We start from the raw sequence: 21,335 nt of genomic DNA on the forward strand, positions 1-21,335 counted from the left end.
AAAATTCCTGGCATTTAATTAAATATTCGCCATATCAAAACGTGTTTCACATAAAAGTTGCCCATTGTCTTCTGCTATGAGGCCAGAGCCAAACTTGCTTAAGGTAACTGCAGCTTAGGACCTCACAACATGAGGGCCCTAAAAAAATCGTTTCTGTGTTGACTTAATGCTTTACGCGAAAAAATGGAATTGTTTTAAAGCTCATTGTAATTGTCAGAATTATTTTCACGTCTGATAAATTAAACGAACAAATATTAAAAAATGAAATCGTATTGTTAAGGATTGAAATGTAGCTATTTAATTGGACATGTTCATTTTTATTTCTTCTAAACCAGCCCATTACAATTAGGTCTTATATTTTAATCATGTGCTCATCTTTGACCTTTCCAGTGCTCATACTTTTAAATATTATGACTGTGTAAAGTCTTATGAAAATTTGTCTTTAGAGAATTTTCTATACTGTAATCCATTAAGTTTCTAACGCGATGAACTCATCGTATCTATTATGTACTTTCCAGGCTGAACTAACACAAAATTACATTCGAAAGCTGGGAGTTATGGACGCTATTAATTATTAGACATACAGACAGACGAGCTTATGTTTTCACTTCGAGCAAACAAAGCAAAACTAATGACAGCGATTAATATTGTACTGAAAGAGGTCACTACCTTTTGATGACTTTTTATTGCTAAAAATCTATGCAATGATTAGTTATTATATTCCACATAAATATATATTATTAACTAATACTTATATTATTTGTTTAAAGAACAATCTTCGAATTTGTTTTCAACGGTTTCTTTTAATTTCTGTTAACAATAACGAAATTGATAAAAAAGAATAGTAAATTTTCCATTCTTTTCGAATTAAAAATATGAAATTCAAACTTTTTTTAAAAAAACCGTTATTACATTTTAGTGGGCAGTTAACTGACTCTGGGGACGTGTAAATTGTTTATAATATATGAAAAGTTTTTGGATATTAAGCCTAAAACTGTAATATTTTCATGAACTGATCGGAATTACCCCCAAATATAGCGTTCGGTCCGCAGATTAAATATTACTCAGCTGTGGCGAACCTGAAGGACGTTGACACTGTTAGTCCATATTTATTTATTTAGTGATCTGTGTGACGACAGGTCCATATGAACAGGATCCTTCCATCCTTTTCTCGGACTGGGACCTGTTCATATACGTTCTTGGCAGATGATCCAGAAGTGGTTTGCCATTGCCTTCTTCTGTGTGTGAATGGAGTAATTGTTTGGATGCCACGGAGAAACCGGGGAAGAAGCCCCCGGAGGAAAACTCCGTGTTGCCTAGACCACGGCCTTGCCCAACACAAGTTATAAATTCGGGCACCGCCGGGAATCGAACCCGAGACCCCAGGATTACAAGGCCAGCGTTCTAACCGCTAGACCACCTCATCTTATTATTATTTAGTGTTCTGTCTGACGACAGGTCCATATGAACAGGATCCTTCCATCCTTTTCTCGGACTGGGACCTGTTCATATACGTTCTTGGCAGATGGTCCAGAAGTGGTTTGCCATTGCCTTCTTCTGTGTGTGAATGGAGTAATTGTTGGGATGCCACGGAGAAACCGGGGAAGCCCCCGGAGGAAAACTCCGTGTTACCTAGACCACGGCCTTGCCCAACACAAGTTATAAATTCGGGCACCGCCGGGAATCGAACCCGAGACCCCAGGATTACAAGGCCAGCGTTCTAACCGCTAGACCACCGTGGCCGTTGTTAGTCCATATGCTTCTCTATTTTATTTATCGTCTTGCTCGCAGGTCCTTATCACTATCTTCATTAGAAACGTTTCTCTTCCCACAAAATAGCATTTGTCACTTAGAACACGCGAGAATAATTATGGGAATTATAACCAACGCTAATATAAATAATTCCCAATTCAATTGAAAGCGAAGTAAAGTTGTACTTACTGACAATGTTATTGTCTTCTCCAGTAGAAGTGGGAGTGGAATGTGAAAATCAAACGTGAAAACCTGAAAATAATAAAATTCCGATTAAATGGTAGATTGTCATAATAAATAATACGTTTCAACATTTTTATTTTAGGAAACGTATGGCGGAGAACAGGAACATTAGCTATTTCACAATAAATTTGCCAGATCCAATATGAAGTACGGGGTTAAATGGCATTGCCATCGACTGTAATAAATGACTATATAAAATGTGTTACCTCATTGTAATATGGCCGGTCCGTGTTTTCCTTCGCAGCAGTTTGTCTCTTCTCTTTGCCTATTTTAACACGAACCAATGGATCCATCCTTGGCCATGCTAGATGTCTAGCTTCAAAAATCACTATACGAACTTGAAAAAATTGTGCTTTCGTTTCTTCGGAATTCATTTTGAAATATACTCACGCAAAACGAGCTTTCATTAACAACATCAATACTCGATGGTTTCCGTGGTTGCATCGATGTCAACAGTTTTTGTTATAGACCCATTGTTGATCTTGTGACCATCGTTATGCATTGTTTGAATGTTTGCCGTGATTTCCAATGTTTTCTTCGTTCTTACCGATGTAAGGCGGAATCAGCCGAAGTGTTGGCGTACAAAATTAACCCCGAAAAGCCCATTGTTAAGTTTTTGCTCCATCTACTTCAGCAATTCGTCACTCTGTGTTTGTCTCCTTCGTGTATTTGTGGGTTTTTTGTGTTTCTCAGAAATAACAGACATTATTTGCCATTAATCACATATCTGTAAAAAAAGGCCTATCGTATAAATATTGTACATGACAAATTATACAGATCTAATTTTCATTAAGCTGTAGACTACAAATGTGAACAGCATTTGCGACTGGGTGGTGTTAATTTTATATTATTTATTAGCTTCATAACAACAGATTTTCTCGAGCACACTTCTTCAGTCGTATTAAGTAACGTAAAAAGTGCTGAAATGTCAGTCTGTTACATTCATTTCGAAATAATAAGCAATTTAAATTGCGTGCTTCAAATATTTATCTATAGAATTACGTTTTCAAGGAGAGAAAGCATGATATAGATAAGAACTATCCTACAAGATAAAGATAACGTCGACATTCTTCTATCAGTTCCAGATATAGACGTAATTTGATACAGAATTTATGAAGACCAGATATTGATATCACGTCTTGGCATTCCTTGAATTCCAAGAATGACTACACCAAACTTTTCAGCTTGGGGTCAGCAAACGGATATTTAAGTTAGGTGAGTTGTTTTGGGTGGAGATTTGGAAGGACGTTTTGGAGGGGACTTTAATTTGGAAGGTCCGAGTTTATTAAAGAAACTGTCGATAGTTTTCGGATGATCTAGGCGGAAAGTTCGTATGAGGGAAATTTCGTTTTCCCCGCCGTCTTGCATGGGCACAAAACTTGATCTCTGACCTTCTGCGAACATGGCAAAGGAGCCTTTTGGTTCCGTAAAAGACCCTGGGGAGTCGGGGGAGATTTCTTGTCCACCAAAGCATCTGCCGGCTCCCCTATGGACTTTGTCATAAGCAGTGTTTTAGTTATAAACGGCGGTAAATACAGATTCTCATAAAGAAATTTTTCCAATGGCACTGAAGTGGTGGCAACATGAACGCAAATGATTCAGACATGGTCTCGTTCCGACGTTTAATGGCGTGTAGCAGTGCAGTGTAGGAAGCACTGGTCATGCCAGACTGTAGTATTGATTCGCTAAGGTTACCGGCAGACGCAGTTTCGGTGGTACTCTACGTTCGGATCAAAGGAGAAAAAACTTACAATAAAGTCTTGTCGCTAGGAACGTATTTGGGCTACAGAGAGAAATTAAGTACGGAATGGAGGTTCTTAAACAAGAATTATGTAACTGTCTTAACACACAGAAGGATGACGTTTTGTGAGGCAGATAGTCCCATTTTTAACGTCGGTACAAGGTCGAGGAGAATTGTCAGCTATAGGCACTGGCTGCCTTTACCCACCAAATGGATTGGAGAATAGTTGGCCCCAGAACCGTTTTGGTAAATACTTAATGCTCATATCAGGGATGAATCCTGACCATAGTATAGTTAAGGTAGTTAAATCAATGGAAGGAAGAAATAAGTTCCAAATTTTGGTGCGGAACCTTTTCAGAACGTAGCTATCTGAATACAGATAATACATGAGGAAGAGAACTGGTTCATCCTTTTATGTCCTAAATTCCTCATGTAATATCAATAATTGCCCAATTATTTCATCCCTCTTAAGTAAAAATATTAATGACATTCAGTAACCTAAAAATTATGGCTCGAGACTTGTTTCAGACTTCCTTCATTTATAACAATTTTTGATCTAATAGGGCACTTTCTTCTGAACGCCATCAATTTTGATTTACCAAGTGGTACAATGGAATGATATATTTTCTTTGTATTCTGATCCGTAAAATATTTCATTTGAGACACTGTTATCATCTGTGCATTGTAGTCATGTGAAGTAATGTAAAAATTCATCATTCAGCCCAGTTGCATATTTTGGTCTCATGCTAGTGTTTGAACCGTCTCCCCAAATACCTTTGTCCTTTTCACTGGTAATGGAGAATTCTGATTGAGATTCTTGCATCCTGTGAAAAAATCTGAGTCTTCAGAAAGCATAAAAATCCCGAAGTCCTATCTTCTTACTTTGTAGTTCCTGTTACAATGGGGCGAGACTGTGTCTCTGTAGGACTGCAACTGCCAACGACTTTTTGTTCAGCCCCCAGATGATACACGAGTGAATATGAAGAAGCTGTGAAATGATGACAGGAGAAAACTGAAAAACTCAGAGAAAAACTTGTCCCAGTGCCACTTTGTCCACCAAAAATTACACTGGATTGCACTGAGTACAAACCTGGGTCTGCGTGGTGATGAGCTAGCCTGCGACTAACTGCCTGAGCTATGGCACAAATTATTTTGTGAAGACAGAGCAGGCTCATATTTACAACTGCCAAATAAATTCCCCACTTAATGGTACCTGCACGTTGTCATGGTGGTGGGGCTTGAGTACCTCAGTGACCCCAAGAGCTACTGGTAGGGCCTCACTAGCCAGATTGGTCGAAGGGGAGAGGTCAGACTAAGACAGGTACTCTGGTCCTCCAAGTTGGGGGTTGGTCGCAAGGCAAACAACCTTGCACCGTAAAAAGGAAGATGTTTCGAAACCTCGATCAAAGCCTCGGACAGACAGACCTAACACAGGACCGAATGGAAGAGGAGAATTCAGGAGGCCACGGACCGGAGAGCCATAGAAGAAGAAGAAATAAAGAAATTATAAGACTGCTTGTGACCATTTATCAAATGACTGTGCCACAATTTATTTACTTAACTTTGTATGTAATGTAATTCATGGAAAAATAATGACTGCATAAGTATAAACAATATAACACATCTCTTTCGATCAAACATACCTTCATGTCTATTTGGTAATTATAACTTCACACAAACCTGGCTCAATGCCATCACCAGCTCATACTAATTATTACTTAGCAAGTACAAATGCAGTGCTTCACTGGTCTCAAGGAGATAGCACCATTATACACTACAGAAAAGCACCGACCCTGAACACAACAATGTCGTACACAAAATTGGGCTAGGACAGTATCCAGTATCCATTATGACATAACTTCCATACTTTTCAAGGACTTTTGAGTACAAAAAATGTGCAAAAGTGTTCCATAAGATAAGAGAGAGGCAAGAATAACAATTGAAATTTGTACACAGAAATTTTAATTTTTGGTTTTGTACTTCCACAGTAAAAGATTTTTCCTGTAAAAAAATAATTTGATAACTCTTGCAAACTGTAAACTTGGCCGTTAAACCAATAGTGCCATGTTCTTTCTCCAACACATCAATATTATCTGAATATGTAAGTTTAATTTAAATGCCATTTTTATGTCAGCCAGGTTTCTTCTACTATTTGTTTAATGTTTTTAAATTTTTCAATTTGCCTTTCTCCCACAATTCCGCAGAAATCATCATATGGAAGTGGTTGTATCCTCAATGATGTGATATTGACATTGACTTTTGGACCATTCTTCGCAATACACTTTGAGAAATCCACCGCATTGGCATTCCATGGATAGAGACCTGTTGCCCTGAAACAATTCTTAACTGAGCGCTCCAAGTCAATATTTTTAAACATGTCTTCAAGAATAGGAGCAAAATCCTCTTTTGTAACAGCCTTGTTTGGATTTTGTGTTCGCCAAGAGAGAACTGCATCTTTCCATTTGCTCTTTACAGGCCTGAAGGCTGCCACATCGGCTGGCTGCAGAATTCTTGTAGAATTTGGATAGAGAGTGATGAGAAACATCTGCAGTTCCTTGCACAGCGCACTGAGATGGTAGGTTAGGTGGGTTTTGTGGCCATCTACGAACAATACAACTGGCAATATAAACTCGTGGCTGAAACAACTGACTCACACCAAGTAAAAGCTGCTCATTCCAAATGTGTGTGAAACAGAGTCGCCAACTGCTTACATGCTTAATATCGCAGTCTCGATAACAGAGTGCCAATAACTGGAGGGGTGTCAATAATAGGGCGTTTTACCCTATGCTACTGGTAAGTACATAATGTAAAAGGGTTGATGCTTTCTCCTCCATTGAACATCTATGGCTGGGATGGAAAGTGTCTTACACATGTTGAAAATTCTTACAACACCAAACAACAATATAGGCAGTGTGAGGGCATTTATGATATTATTAGTAATTATGTAATGACAAACAATTTATTTAATTTTTTCCAACTACAGGGATTTCACCTAACAGTCTAACAAAGTAAGTTCCCTTCAAACCACTCAAATAAAATTTTTTTTTGCAATTGCCATTTTCAGGTTTAACTTTATATTAGGAAAATTAAGATAATGAACTTCAACTTAACAAAAATTAAAAATCCAGTAACACTAAAGCAACCAATGTAGTTGATATTATCTTTTGTGTTAGAGTTTTGAACACTCTGTATGCCTTCAATTGAAAATGTTCTGGTTTATTCACTATGCATAGCCATCAAAGAACATGTGGCAATGTGTAGTGCTTTGCATTTTTACATCAACATTTTACAGCAAGACAATGTAAATAAACTATGCGCACATTCTTAACACAGTGTAGTCATGAAACATACAGTAATAAGAAAATTGTTGCATTTTGTTTCAAAGCACTGGGCAGAGCACCACTTGTGTGTCACCAGATCACTTCTGGTGGCACAAAACCTGACTGCACAGCTGAAGATCCTTTACTCAGTCCCAGGTATAACCAAACTTGCAACCACCAGCTTGTACTTTACATGTGGAGCTTCTCTTACACAATCTCAAACTGTAGTCCTATCTGAATCTTGTGCTAACCTATCCATCAGCTGAAAAGCAAGCATAACAATTTTATTACTAGTATTGTAATAATGTCCTTAGAGACTGAAATATAAATTCTTAAATGTTTTAAAATTAATATGCAGGTGAAGTTTTAGATGATTATTACCCACAAAATAAAATTCCTATCTTCAAGGAAGATAATGTGAGTTAATTACTTTGGTTACCACAAAGGATGGGAATTTAACTCTCTAAATTTTGAGTTGAACAAGGTTCTCTTGTAACAGCAACATGTATATATATTTCATAACAGCATGAGTATCTGTTTATAGTCTTGAAAAAGCATCATTCAGCTGCAAGCCATGACAGGTCCTACAGAATGAAGGGGGAAGTGAAAGTACAGTAGCTTATTAGCACTATTCAAACATACCCCTCGGATTCCTGGGAAGTTTAATATTGTTCCTAGAACTGGAACTCGTCTCAAGAAGTTGATTGCAACAGGAAAGAAGCCACTAAAAGAAAATGTCATTATACATTTAAAACCATTGTATTTGGTAAATTAAATGTTTAAGGAGGAGCCAGTGTAGCTCTATCAGTATAGTGACTGGCTTCGGGCTAGATGACTGGTGTTCGATCCCTGACAGGGGCTGAGGATTTTTCTTCTAGCCTCTGCATCCAGACAGGCTCTGGGGCCCACCCATCCTCCTATCCAATGGGTACCGGGGTCCTACACCTCCACTCTCCCCAAATGACCTACATGACGTGTATTGGGACGGCTTTACTTTTAATGTTAGAGGAACATGACAGATAACATCAATGCAGTCAATGTCTCTCTTTGGTAAGTGCTGAACTGAAAAATTCAGAGTTGTGGCCTAGAAGAAGTTCATAAAACCATCATTTCTATAAAACTATGTTTACTTATTTCATCTAATAAAAGAATAATTATTAAAACCTTTCAAAAGCATACAACAGTTCTTCTTTTTGATAGGTTTCACCTATAGTGACCTTGTCCACTTCCATGTAGAGGTTCATTAAGAGTGATTTATTTTAATTATGACTGACTAACTTTGTTTTTAAAGAAATTAGAAGCAATAGGTTTATACTCTTGACTTCAGAAAAACATATATTGTCATAATCGATTATTTTTAAACTTACGTTAAACTAAAGTAATGCTGACTTAAACATATCAATACAACAACCCAGCATAAAACTACCAACACAAATTCTAAGTATTGAAAAGTATTGAATATATCTGAAACAAACTTTTGTATCTAATTCTTATCAGGAATATTCTTTTATTTTAGTATTTGACATGAAGTAATGGCTGCACATCATTACATCGCAGGACTGCTAAGTACAGGTATGTTTTACTGATAACAAATAAATCCCCAAAACCACCACCAAAAAAGGATTATAAGACGGTAACACAAAGAATGCCATTGGTTCCTAACAAATTTTATGAAACAAAATTAAAATACATGAATAAATTATTAGCCTTTTCTATTTAGAATATTTTGTTAAGAAAATTAATTTAATTGTATAGTTTCACAGAAATATAACATATCCATTGTCTGAAAACAGTAAATGGATAGAGTGAACAGTTGAGAGATGCTATGAATGGGTTCTGTTTTGCGTAGTTACACACCAAAGCCAGTATAAGTAGAAGAGTTCAGTTTGAAGATAACATCTGATTCATAGCATGAAAAGAATTAGAAGAACAAAAATAATCTGGAGTGAAAAATATTAAGAAATACAGAATTTATTGCATCTCAAGATATCACAGTTGAAAGTCAGCACTACATACCTGAAGAGCAAAACAAAACCATATGTCTCAATGAGCATTCCAACCAGAGGCCATCCCACCAGTACCACAATGATCCCGCCAAAAAATGCCACTGATGCCTTTGCTTTGTGTTTCTGGAAAAAAAATCTGAAAGTTCGCTCCAGTCCAATTACACATGCCAAGCCTGCAATGAATAAAATCTGAAAAAAGAAAGAAATCAACATCAATGTGTAACAAACAATATACAAAATTTCTTGGACATAGACAAATTATTTCCATTCTCAGCCTAGTTTCCCACCAAGTGTTTCCATGTCTTGCAGCATTTAAACACTTAATCAAAACTGGTATGGGATGCACTGAAAAAACACTGAATGAAAATAAAAAAAATTAAAAACAAACAGAAAGCGGCAAATATAAAAAGAACACGGAACATAGCTGTTTCTAAGAAAACAACATTATTTGGATATTTATAAATAAAAGTGCACCAGAGATAAATTAAGAACACCTAGAATATGAAAAGAGATCCATGAGAGAGTATCATGTAGAAGTAAAACCATACCTATGAGCTTATTTACTCCATCATGATCTTTGTAGCTTTTACAACTGTACTCTTTGCTGTAAGACTTTTTACAGACAGTGATGATGTGATAATGAATCATGAGTTGGTGCAGATCTGGAAGATAGTGGTCATGCCTTTAGCAGAAATACCTGAAGATGGGTAATTTATTTGACTCTGAACTGTGATATTTTGGTTGTGGTGCGGTTGTTTCAACCCTGACAATGGAAGCATATGTCCCTCTGAAATGCTGGTATGTGACCAGAAGACTACTTGGCACAATAACCCAGAAGACCACAATCTAATCTCACAGTGCTGTGACAATCTCAAACTGTGTAATTTATTTGACTAATCAAAGAAGCCAACATATGTGCAGTTATGATCATGCTCCATTTTAATATACACAGAAATATGAAATTATTCTGGACAGGGTTGCCAATTTCTGGCCTTGTGATTTGGCAAGCACTACCATCAGGAACTTTTGAAATAGAAAATTTAAACTCCTGTACTGGGGTCTGCTGTCCAGGCTTTAATTCTGACGTTAAAAGTTTAGCAGTATGTTGCTGCAAAGCATGGCTAACTAGACTGTGAAAACTTGATACATGGCTCATAAAAGTCAAGCATGACAATAGGCACAGATGAATGGTTTGATCCATGACCTGGCCACTTTACCCCTCATATCCACTGGACAGCAAGTCTGGTGGGTTACAGAGCACATCTCAATCCTTGTTTCTGCCAAGAATTGAACCCCGGTCATCCAGCCTTCAGCTGAGTTATTTGGGTTATTTCTATTATATCTAAAAGAAGTTTAAAACTTAAATTGCAACTTACATTCCCTATCGCTAGCAACCCTTTATCAAATAGGAGTAATACACCAAGAAAAAGAAACGATACACCAAATCCTGCAAGGCCCACGCCAATCTCTGCAACAGAACGTTTAAAATTATTTTCTTTAATTAAAACTCATCATGGTTGAAGTCAGATATATTTTTTACTCCTATGTAAACATTGTTGCCAATGGACATGTATAAGCTATTGGTATTTCATACCATAGTTCCATAGACATAGACAGTTTCATAATTCTATTGGTAGGCATGATGTTTTCTGTAGTAGCTTGATTGACTAATTAACTGAGTTTAATATCTGACTTGGCTGATGCAAGCAGATCAGATTTTCATTCATGAAATTACTTTTATTCCATTTGTTATAAAACTTACAGCATAGAAAGTGACACATTTCATACCAACGCAGTTTTTGGTTGAAGTATTTATACTGTTTTATGAGAAATGCAAGTAAATTTGAAATTAAATTAAGCGACTGTAATAACGTCTTATAACCTACAACGTTGAAAATTAAAGAATCACAAACTAGCTAACAATGTTGCATTAAATAATTATCAACATGACGATTTAAAAATTACTCACTTTGCACATCGGTTATTTCAAACATTCTGACCGAAAATATATCAGCTGTTCTTAACAAATAGATAACCTAAAATTCCACGTCATAAAGAACACAGCATTGTTTTCCACGCACAGCTGTTCAAATGATCCTATAACGTCTTTAAGAGAAAGATTATGTGTATATAACATTAAATAATATATATTCAGTTCTACAGTATTTCGCAGAAACGACAATCAGAATATACAATGAGTCAGTAAGTTTGATACACTTTCCCAAACTCCATCATTTCAAATTTCTGAACAAGAACATAACATCAAAGATAAAAATCTACAATTTCCTTCTGGTATTACTGGTAGTAGAATAATAATAATAATAATAATTATAATAATAATAACTGAAGTAGTGGGCAATTTTCACGTTAACCGTCTTCAGCATATGCATCAATTAGGTAATATTTACAAATGTTGATGTGGTATCCACTACACTTTTTATAGAGATGCTATTGTATTCGTGTACGAAAGTCGCTTGACATATAATTACAAACATTTACGCAAATATTGGGAATCTTAGAAGTACATTTAGGGCTAGGAAGTGGGAATTAAGAGGGACGAGTTGGCTATTCTGTTGTCACAGGTGAAGAAAGTTAATGACTAAAGTTCGTGCATGGATAAAAAATTGCAAGACGACTGTTCTTGTTCAGGAATCATAAGTCACATAAATCAGAGTGAAAACAAAGAGGGCAAAGATAACATTTGAAAATTGTTTTCACTATCTGTAGGTAATTGCAGATTTATATGATTATGATGAGACAAAAATTCTGTAATATTTGATGTAGAAGTGAACGAAACTATTTTCCGAGTAAGCTTTATTTTGTGAGGAATTTGTTTGTTGTAGAAAAGTTTTCTGTGGTAAAAGTATGACTCGACACGCTAGAAATTGTACAGCGGGTGCTGTTTATACGTATCATGAAAAGAAGAAAGATGCCCAAGCATCGGGATATGGCACAAATGCCCAAAGAGTTGGAAAGGATTCAATTAAGGATTTTGATTGTTGTTCTCTCACTTTACAACCTTGTACAAATCCAGTTGTCACGTAAGTATTAGTGATAATGACAGCATTGGCATTAATAATAATATAGAGTCAGTTCATCTGATTGATTCGTTTCTGTTGCCCAGTTGACCAAAAATAACCAGGTCACTATGCAGACATTTTAAAGAGTCTGCTATTCTTTGTACACACAGAGAGTTAGTTTTATTACATAAGAATGATTTAGGGATAATAATTTATTGTGGCAGCATAGTTAATGGTATATAATAAATGAAGTTTTATTGAATTAAGATTTTAAAAATCCCCCCAAAATGAAATTCTAGATATGCTTGTAGACTTGTACCTCTTTTTTAAAATTAAATCTTGTATTTCACCACAACTGAAAGATTGGTCACATCATCATAAGCAATGTTTCAAAACCTTGTTTTGTTAAGGTTTTCAGGCTATTCGTGGAAAGGCCTTCTTATGAGACTGATTCCAGATTGTTTTCTCCTAAAGTGTTGGTAATGACAAAATATTATTATTAATACAGCATCTTTGCTTATAGTAGATCAGCCATCAACTGAGAAAGAACTCATACAGATTGCTGAAAGATGTTTTGTTTGCCAATGAAATATCAGTTACATCTTGTGGATAGTTCTTTTGAGTCATTGTATTCCTTGTTATAGGCCAGATGGTTACCTGTTTGATAAAGAAGCAATATTGGAATACATTATAACAAAAAAGAATGAATACTTCCGAAAATTGAAGGAGTATGAAAAGCAGAAACGAAAGGAAAAGGTAATTTTCTTTTACAAATGCTACACTTTCATATGCTGTGTCTTTGGAAGGTAGCTGCCAATATATCAAATAAGCAGTTAGGGGACAGCTGACAAGAGGTGGTTTTACATCTTGTTTGTTGGTAGTGAGGCCAGCAGTTTCTCATCATAAAATTGCATTATGTTAGAGGAATATGGAGAAGGCTTTTCTTGAATAGCTAAGCAAATATTGGTTTCTTATGTTGTCATGGAGCTAGCTGATTTTATGTTTCATATATTGAAAAGGAGTTGTGGGAAGACAGAGATAAATGGAGAGGCTTGGTTATCTTGTGACCTGTATAAAGTGGAAATGATACAGGAAGAAGATGAAGATAGGAAGTTCAGGGTGTTTGAAAATAAAGTATAGAGGATTATGGTTGTAAAACAGAGGAAATTACAGGATGATGAAAATTACTTAATGAGTTTCATGTTTCATACAGTTTGCCCTTCAACTTTTAGTCAGAAATGTTATGTCCAGGTATGTATGGGAAGATAATATTATAATGGTTCTTAGAGAAAAGTAGTATGAGGCTGTATAGTAGATTCAAATGGCTCCGGATAGCATCCAGTTGCTTGCGTTTTTGAACAGTATACAAGTATACTAAGAAGAAGGTGGGAGGAGCAGATAAAACTAGGAGTGATGGAGAGAGGTGCCTAGTGGCAGTTGGTGGAAGAAGAGAAGTGGTGGAAGGACAGGAAGAGACGGAGGTCCTTTACCAAGCGGACCCGGCCCCAGGCTGGGAACAGCAATGGATGATGATGATGAAAAGTGGAGAATTTTTTGATGACCTGAGCAGCTATATACATTTCAAGAGAAAGGCCCTGTTAATATATTTTTTTTAATTTCCATTGAAGTTAGGATCAGTTGATTAGTCAGTGCATTAAATTATTATACTCATATTAGGTTAAGTTAATTTAGACATGTTCCTTTTGTGGCTATTTGCATCAAAGAACAAAAATACTAGTACAGAAAAAATTTGAAAGTATTAATGTTCTTGAATTATGTGTGAGACTTTATTTTGTACATTTTAGTTATTGTCAGCATCTTAAAAAAAGAAATAATTTATTTTCCAGACAGAATTGGCAGAACTGGCAGCAGCAGAAGAACGATCAAAATTGAACAACTTTTTGAAGACAGAAAAGAATATTGTCAGTGCTCCAGTCAAAGCTTTTAAATCAGGTGTTCTGAATTTACAATTTTTGTGATGTCCATTTCAAGTCTGTAAATGAAATATGGTATGAAAGAAAATATTTTTGTTAAGAGGATTAAAGTAAGTGGGAAATGTATGATATTACATAACAAGGAACTCTGTGGTTTGTATATGCCACCCACTTTTGACAATGAAATGTATGATGGTATGATACGTTGGACATGTAGTGAAGAGGGGAGAACGAGGAATTCATGTAAAGTTTTTGTGGAAGAACTACTTGGAAAATAGTCTCTTTGGAAGACTGAAAAGGAAGTTGTAGGATTGTATTAAGATCTTAAAGAAATAGTGGTGATGAAACTGGATGTGGCCTGTGTCTGGTGGCAGACTTTAGTCTTTGTGTAATTTAATCTTTAGAATTTATTACAAGAGATTTAGTGATGTCCATGTTACAAGTTTTAGTATGCCCTTTTGTGTCTGATTGCTGTCCTTCCAAAATACTGCCAGACCACATGCATACAGGACGTAGTAAGATAAAAAGTTGTAGTGATAATTCTTTATTATTTACTGTTACTAAATACTGGGAAAGAGTCAACATGTGGTAACGTTACTGATACATTCTACTTTAATTAAAACTAAGCAACTGCCTATCCAAATGAGGACTTACTGTTCATGAATTTTGGAAAAAAATTGAGTTGATTTCTTTTTTAATTAAGTTTTTCTTTGAGGTTTAGATAATACTTCATGTTATAGTCTGATGACCTGCTCCATCTGTGGATTGTTTATGCTTGACTGATGATTCGTCAGCTGATTGAGTCTTTGAATTGTGCTGTATCATCGCCACCACATCGTGTGTATCCAGTGCACAGGATTGTACATGTGGAGTCTCCTTGATCATTTCAGAGTTGAGGATGCAAGCTATGATTGATGAATGATGGAGAGATTCTCTTACTTGCTGTCTTTAAGGGTGTTCTATTCAAAGTATGTTTTTTTGTTTGGACGGCTTTAGAACTAGATAGGGAAGGCCTACACCATTTTTGTGATTTGTTATATCTTAAAGATGTGGATACAAGGAGAAGAGGATGTTTCCTGTTTAAGTTTGGATATAAGAGCCACAACTTTAAAATAATAAAATATTGGTATAGAAAGCCATTTAAGCATGATGACTAGGATAGTCTTCTTCAGTTTTTAGTTTAAAATGGAGGTGGCATAATTTATAATAAGCTTGTGTTGTGGGGGGGGGGGATATAAAATGATGACATGCAGTAAAGTATTTGTTTAGATTTTGGTTTCTTGGTGATGAGTGTTAAACTGTTATTGGAGCTAGGTGTGTGAAATATTGTATGTAGATAAATATATACATATCTACACATTCTCCATGAAACTTTTGTTTATATATTAAGTTATGAATATAGGAAACATGCAGAGTAATAAAGTTATATTAGACAAACTAGGTTACAGTGTAGATTACTGAGGCTCAGTTCCTGGCAGAGTAGGACTTTTCTCTTCATCACATGTCCACCTGGCCTTCTATTGAATAGATACTGGGATTCTTTTCTTGTGGGTAAAGTGTCTTAGGTGTGAAGCTGATCACTCACCTCCTTGTGCTTAGGTTAATGAATGGAGCTGTACCTCCACTCTTCCATATGGTTGTATGACATGGTGCTTACTTAAGGACAGAAAACCTTACTTTTTTACTTTATTGTGGTAAGAACCTGAATTAGTGGAAATTATACTCATAAATGGGTCAACATATTATAATCACTAATATTTAGGTCTTACTAGCCTTACTTATAGACAGAAGCATTTGAAGGAAAGTAGGCATCATCAGTTGTTTCCAGAACATTTTGTTGTACATATAATCATATTAGAGTTAATTTTCTCTTTAAAAGATACATTTAAGTTCGATGAATAATTGTCATAAACACTGTGATAATTCTTCCTTCACTTATTACTTGATCTAGTTTGTTGGGACACAGTTTGAATCTGTGGACAAAATGTCTTGTGTTACCATCCTTTGCAAATTCTTTGATAATTGTTTTTCCCTTTCTCAGCTACGTATAATATTTTACTCTATCAGTGTTTTACATTTGAATAACATGTGGTCTTAATTCATCTTCAGAAAAATGTTCCCAGTGTGTAATTAGTTTAACAATTTCATGGTTATTTCATCAAATAAAATTTGAGCATAGTTTTATGGGGAGATGCATATTTACAATGAATGTATTCTGTGGTGAACTTGGATTAGGAAGGACTGGTGAACAAATCTAAGTCAGGTATACATGTTGTGAATCAGGTTTGCCAACCATGAAAGAGTTGACTGTTTACAATTAATTACTCTTGGGTGTTTGAATTTTGTTGATTATAGCCAGACAGATTTGTGTTACTTTTGTTGAATCCATATTTGTGTAAAATATTTTATGCATAATTAACTTCATCCTGTTTAAAACAGACTCGTTAAATATTGAGAAGCCATCTGTGTCCAACATGACAGAGGGACGAGACAAACATCTGCCCAGCTTCTGGATAGCATCAAAAACTCCCGAGGCCAAAGATAAGACTCTGAAAAAACCTGTGAGTTGACATTTTTATTCTGTTTGTAACATGACTGTGACTGACTTAACTTCTCAGGGAGTACATTTTGATCAGTTTTTGCTGAGAGATACATACAAGAGAGGTTTAGAATCATGAGTTTAGTTTGGTGATACTATTTAGCATAGAAACAATTGTAATCTTATGACCTCTATTGTAAATAAACTACAGAGCAAATTTTTGTTATACCAAACTGGAGGTTAATGGCCAGTCAAATGTTAATGGTCCAACAATAAAACCTCCATCAGTAAATTTCATGGCATTTAATGGTCAATGTTTCCCACAGCTGTGTTGCAGCTCCCTCTCTTTCTGTTAGCAATATTTTGGATTACTGTCCTACTTTACTTCCACTGTTCTTAACTTCCCTCCCTTCTTGCACAGACCAGGACTGTAGGACTCTACAAACTGCAGAAGTTAAATAGTGTCAGAACAGAAATAGAAGATTGAAAACTGGAAAGCCATACAGCTCAATTACCCATAGCATGTAATCTTTCCAACAAGCAGGGAGGGTTACCAGAAATTGTCACTTCATGCTAGATAAATCACAATCATTTTGGGTATTGTCTTTTAGTTACAAGGCACAGCCAAAGTTTGGAGAGCCTTTTCCAGGACAAAGTCTATCTAATGGTCTTGAAAACATATAAATTCCCTTTACGTGTTCTTTGCACAAAGTGTGTTATTGATTGTGTAATAGTGAACTTATGCTTGTCTTGTAAAGGGCTTGACAGGGAAGAAAAAAAACAGCCATTAATTTTTTTTGTCTCATTGTTACACATCTTAACTTATTTTATCTCTGAACTTACTTGATGAATTTCGTATTTGATGTTTGATGATCTACACTAAAATCACATGGAAGATCAAATTGAGCTTTGTTTTCTCAGAAGCTCCTCTACATACAAAATATTAGTACACAGTATAAAATATAGATCCTAATACACAAATATCGTGGCCAATTACATATAAGAATGACAGTGAGTGCATCTGGAAAACATCCACAGCTCTTTAAGTACGTCATTCCACTCCTTATCATAATCTTGGTGTTTTACCTTTTCTCTTCTGTATAGGATAAGACAGTGTACTGCCCTGTGAGTGAAAAGCCACTGAGAGCCAAGGATTTGATTGATATAAAGCTGATACCAGTGAAAGATCCTGATGACAAAAAGGCATTGATTGTGAAACAGAATCGCTACATGTGTGCTGTGACGCATGATATCCTTAGCAATTCAGTCCCCTGTGCAGTTATTAGAACTACGTAAGTACCAGTACTTCTCGAACCTGAGTCAGGAGTGCTAATCATATATATATATGTATACACATACACATTTGTTATTTCATTTATATAAATTAATTATGCGAGCATTCCACATTTTGTATTTTTAAGCCATATAAATCTGTGAAAAATACATCTTGTATTTTATCTACATTTAGTATTCTAGGATAAGTAAATATAATACAGTCATTAGAGTTACTGACAATAGGCTGGACAGCCAGGGTTTGATACTCAACAGGAGCAATGATTTTTTGTTCTTCACAATGGTCAGACCAACTCATTCTCTTTGGGAGTAAAATGGCTGGAACATGAAGTTTGCAAATTAGTAGTTTCACTTGCAGCCCACCTTAACAGTTTTCTTTGGATTTTTACATTTGATATTGTTCAACAGGTTCAGATTAATTTGACAACTGTGACTTTCTTTCGCAACCATGTTTTAGAAGACATGTAACTACATTACAGGGAAGTGTATGAAGAAAAACAGAACTTTCACTTTTGAATTGTGGTACTATTGGAAGTAAAAGTCCATGAGACACCACAATATATTTTTAATGCTAGATGCACCATACAAATTGTTATGGTAGTAGTCTATTGCATGTTATGGATCAGATACATGTAAGGAATGCAAACCGTTCACTCTACTGTTCCAGGGGAGATGTTATCACAATGGATTGCGTGGAGAAGATCATCAAAAAGGACTGGACCCATCCACTTACAGGAGAAAAATTAAAAGAACGAGATATAATTCCTCTGCAAAGGGTAATAACAGTAGCATTGTTTGATGATGAATAAATTCTATATGATGAGTGCAGTATTGCCCATTTATTTTGGGAAGGTGAAAGTTCCATTTTATAGTCTGTACCTCATTCTTAGACTTTCAGTATATACCGATGTAAGTGTAGTACAGTTTAGAGGACATTAATGTCTCGTGTTGACAACAGAAGTAAATTATGAAGAAGTTGTGTTGCATCAGCCAGAGTTTTGCTAATCTGCACAAATATGTTCTTTATTATCACTCTTGCTGTATGTGTAGCAGATGAGTAGGATTTAAAAATATGAGCAGAACAGTGTGTGCACTCATATGTCCAGACTCAAACATTTTATATTTTACTCATGGCAGCTTTTAAATTTATGCAGACTGATGGCAAGTGTTGGTAGCAGCATGTGTACAATCTTTGTGACTTGCAGTGTTGCAAACCTTTGTTCTGTAATCTTGTGACTTCATGATAGGTCATGGGATTATAGTTGCAAGTTTTGTGTATGAGAGTGGTTGTTTCAGCTTTCATAACATCTATTTTCCTTCATTATTCTGAAGTATGTATGGTTGAAATCTGTTTCAGGGAGGAACAGGGTATTCTACAACCAACTTGAACTTGGAAGCAAAACACGAACGCCCAGTTCTGCAAGCTTAAAACTATAATGTAGATAATGGAAAATATGATGTATATAATTGAACAGTTTGTACATCAGATGATGACTCTTTTCTGTTATTTTGTGCCATGTAGTCTGGTAGAAATATGCGAACATTTCAGAAGTGCTTGCTGCATGCAGTGTCTCATTGATAATTGGGGCAGCAAGCACCTCTGAACTGTTGGTCCCAGAAGACAGCCATCTTCATACTTGATGCTGTGAGAACCTGAAATCTCACATTGCATATATGTGGGTTCAAGTGTCTTGAGTTACTTCAATTTATTACAGAATAATTAATGTGTTTTGCACTTAGCCAGTAATATATAGGTGTAACAGAAGTTTATTTTCTCAGGAAATTTTGGAGTTCACTTTGTAAATTAACTACATTATAATTTTTTTTGCTTTTAATGGAACATTGCAATTTTTTTTTTGTTATTAACTTTACTACCAAATAAATGAAGTGTGTTACTGTATACTAATGTTACACAGCATGCAACTGAATATTGTTTCTGCAGTGTGGAGTTAATTCAGTAAAATATTTGATATTATTTTGCTGTTAACTCTAGTTATTTTCATGGGCATGTATGAATCTGGTAAAAAAAAAACCATTCAGAATGTCTGTTGATGACAGTCTTTAGCCAATTCACATTCACACAATTATTTCTCTAAGACTCATTTTAATATACTTGATTCTCCAAATGATCACTTTCCAAGCTGTTTCCACACCAAAATTTCATAATAATTTTTTTCCTACATTCCTGCCTCAAATTTATTGTTGAAGGACTTGAAAGAGGGACTTCTGAGTCTGATAATAAACAAATTTATTCATAGCCTCAGTTGATATGCAGAGCCTTTCCAGTTCATTATATACTTATTGTTCTTTAATTTTCTCACCTAATAATGTGATCTATTAGAACTGTAAACCAACCCGAAACTTCAACTTTTCATAATGTGAATTTTCATCTTAACATTATTCTGACGTTTATTTCAAAGTTTGCTGTAAGAAATTAAGTTTCATAAATTATTTACTCTGTTTTTGCTAATGTTATACACATCTACTTTATCAGTCTGAATGGTAAACAATCTTTTTTCGGTTATAGTTAAAGAAATTTCTAATAATTTGATTACTACCAAATACAACATTAATTTATCATTTGGCGCAAATTCAGCCTTTATACATGGATTGCAGTGTCCAACGTGCAAAGAGATGGTCGAGTTCTGTCTGGGTTTAAACCATCAATATTGGCTATCCTGAAGGAGCTCAAGTGCTGCCATCGTCTCTTGAAGTTTCGTAACTATTTGTGACATAACTTGATTGCAGTGTAGCCGCCAATAGTGAACGGGGTAAGGGGAGAAGTTACAATGTTTTTATTTACTGTAAACGTGGGGTTTTACAGATATATTGGAATTATATGCGCGTGTAACGTAATGTTATATATTTATGCGTAATGAAAGGTGTTCATAATGACGTGTCAGTGAGGGAGAGCTACGTGCATAAGCAGTTTGTTTTGGTCGTTGTTTGGTAAGTAGTACTTCTGTAGTAAAGGAACAGTCTGTATTGGTGATCGTTGCTGCACGGAGGGCCTTCTTAAATGTATTTATTAAGACAGTCTGAACACTTATTCATATTGTGTATATTATGTAATACATCACAGGTCCGCAATTGTCGTTTATTGCATGGAATCAAGTCCATGTCCGTACTGTGTAATACTAAACAGCGCGCCCAAAATGCCGTAGAGAGGAAAACAGTATTATCTAATTTTGTTAATCCAATTATAAAATCGACATGTATTCATTACTAAATTTCGACGGATCACAAGTAATATTCCTTTGACTTTTATTTGTACTGTTTCGTTTTCTTACATTGTAAAAGCTTGTGAATAGCATTTAATGTATACTAATGTCAAGTTTGCTGACCGTGCTTACGTTTTACGTGTTATCTGAAATCCAAGTATTCGTTATAAAATTTGTTAATTTTTGTATGAAATTATGTATTACAAGAGTGGTTCTCACCTGACGTTTATTGAAGGACCGATAAAAGAGCAATTGGAGTTCGGGAG

General features: G+C 35.5%; 4 protein-coding genes across 6 annotated transcripts in view; 2 read left to right on the top strand and 2 right to left on the bottom strand.

Moving 5' to 3' along the window:
- LOC110836328 (otoferlin) overlaps positions 1–2,443 on the bottom strand; it is a 28,374-nt gene extending 25,931 nt beyond the window's left edge. Inside the window, exons 1-2 of the mRNA XM_022077420.2 lie at positions 2,202–2,443; positions 1,942–2,004 (exon numbers count right to left, since the gene is read on the bottom strand). Of these exons, the coding sequence (XP_021933112.1) occupies positions 1,942–2,004; positions 2,202–2,369 (231 nt within the window). The 5' untranslated portion in view covers positions 2,370–2,443. The remainder of the gene's footprint in view (positions 1–1,941; positions 2,005–2,201) is intronic.
- Positions 2,444–5,240: 2,797 nt separating this feature from the next.
- Positions 5,241–11,327, bottom strand: LOC110836332 (vesicle transport protein GOT1B). The gene is made up of 5 exons (XM_022077428.2): positions 11,032–11,327; positions 10,439–10,530; positions 9,073–9,251; positions 7,699–7,780; positions 5,241–7,318 (listed from the first exon to the last, which is right to left on the bottom strand). The coding sequence occupies exons 1-5, from the start codon at positions 11,054–11,056 to the stop codon at positions 7,274–7,276; spliced, it is 423 nt and encodes a 140-aa protein (XP_021933120.2). The 5' UTR covers positions 11,057–11,327; the 3' UTR covers positions 5,241–7,273.
- Positions 11,328–11,634: 307 nt separating this feature from the next.
- Positions 11,635–19,823, top strand: LOC110836331 (nitric oxide synthase-interacting protein homolog). 2 transcript variants are annotated; one of them, XM_022077426.2, is made up of 8 exons: positions 11,635–11,789; positions 11,906–12,103; positions 12,727–12,838; positions 13,930–14,035; positions 16,456–16,577; positions 17,660–17,847; positions 18,516–18,624; positions 19,206–19,823. In XM_022077426.2, exons 2-8 carry the CDS (start codon positions 11,928–11,930, stop codon positions 19,275–19,277), a joined length of 885 nt encoding a protein of 294 aa, XP_021933118.1. In that variant the 5' UTR covers positions 11,635–11,789; positions 11,906–11,927; the 3' UTR covers positions 19,278–19,823. The 2 variants fall into 2 exon arrangements, with proteins under 2 accessions (XP_021933118.1, XP_021933119.1); XM_022077427.2 differs by lacking the exon at positions 11,635–11,789 and having other exon boundaries at positions 11,796–12,103.
- Positions 19,824–20,403: 580 nt separating this feature from the next.
- cyc (basic helix-loop-helix ARNT-like protein cyc) overlaps positions 20,404–21,335 on the top strand; it is a 50,338-nt gene continuing 49,406 nt past the window's right edge. The window contains exon 1 of one of the 2 annotated variants that reach the window (XM_087346687.1): positions 20,404–20,797. The gene's annotated coding sequence lies outside the window, so the exon portion shown is untranslated. The remainder of the gene's footprint in view (positions 20,798–21,335) is intronic. The other variant, XM_022077423.2, reaches the window with a different exon arrangement.

Source organism: Zootermopsis nevadensis, unplaced genomic scaffold (assembly GCF_977971745.1).
Source record: "Zootermopsis nevadensis isolate Lab colony 2312 unplaced genomic scaffold, Znev_1.0 Znev_ptg000010l, whole genome shotgun sequence".
In the NCBI taxonomy this organism is placed as follows: domain Eukaryota; kingdom Metazoa; phylum Arthropoda; class Insecta; order Blattodea; family Termopsidae; genus Zootermopsis; species Zootermopsis nevadensis.

Coding starts and splice junctions, on each gene's coding strand:
- LOC110836332 (XM_022077428.2), bottom strand. CDS start 11,056: ATGTTTGAAATAACCGATGTGCAAA. Junction 9,252..10,438: donor GGTTGCTAGCGATAGGGAAT/GTAAGTTGCAAT, acceptor TTCTTTTTTCAG/ATTTTATTCATTGCAGGCTT. Junction 7,319..7,698: donor ACTTCCCAGGAATCCGAGGG/GTATGTTTGAAT, acceptor CTTGCTTTTCAG/CTGATGGATAGGTTAGCACA.
- LOC110836331 (XM_022077426.2), top strand. CDS start 11,928: ATGACTCGACACGCTAGAAATTGTACAGCGGGTGCTGTTTATACGTAT. Junction 12,839..13,929: donor AGCAGAAACGAAAGGAAAAG/GTAATTTTCTTT, acceptor TTTATTTTCCAG/ACAGAATTGGCAGAACTGGC. Junction 18,625..19,205: donor ATATAATTCCTCTGCAAAGG/GTAATAACAGTA, acceptor AATCTGTTTCAG/GGAGGAACAGGGTATTCTAC.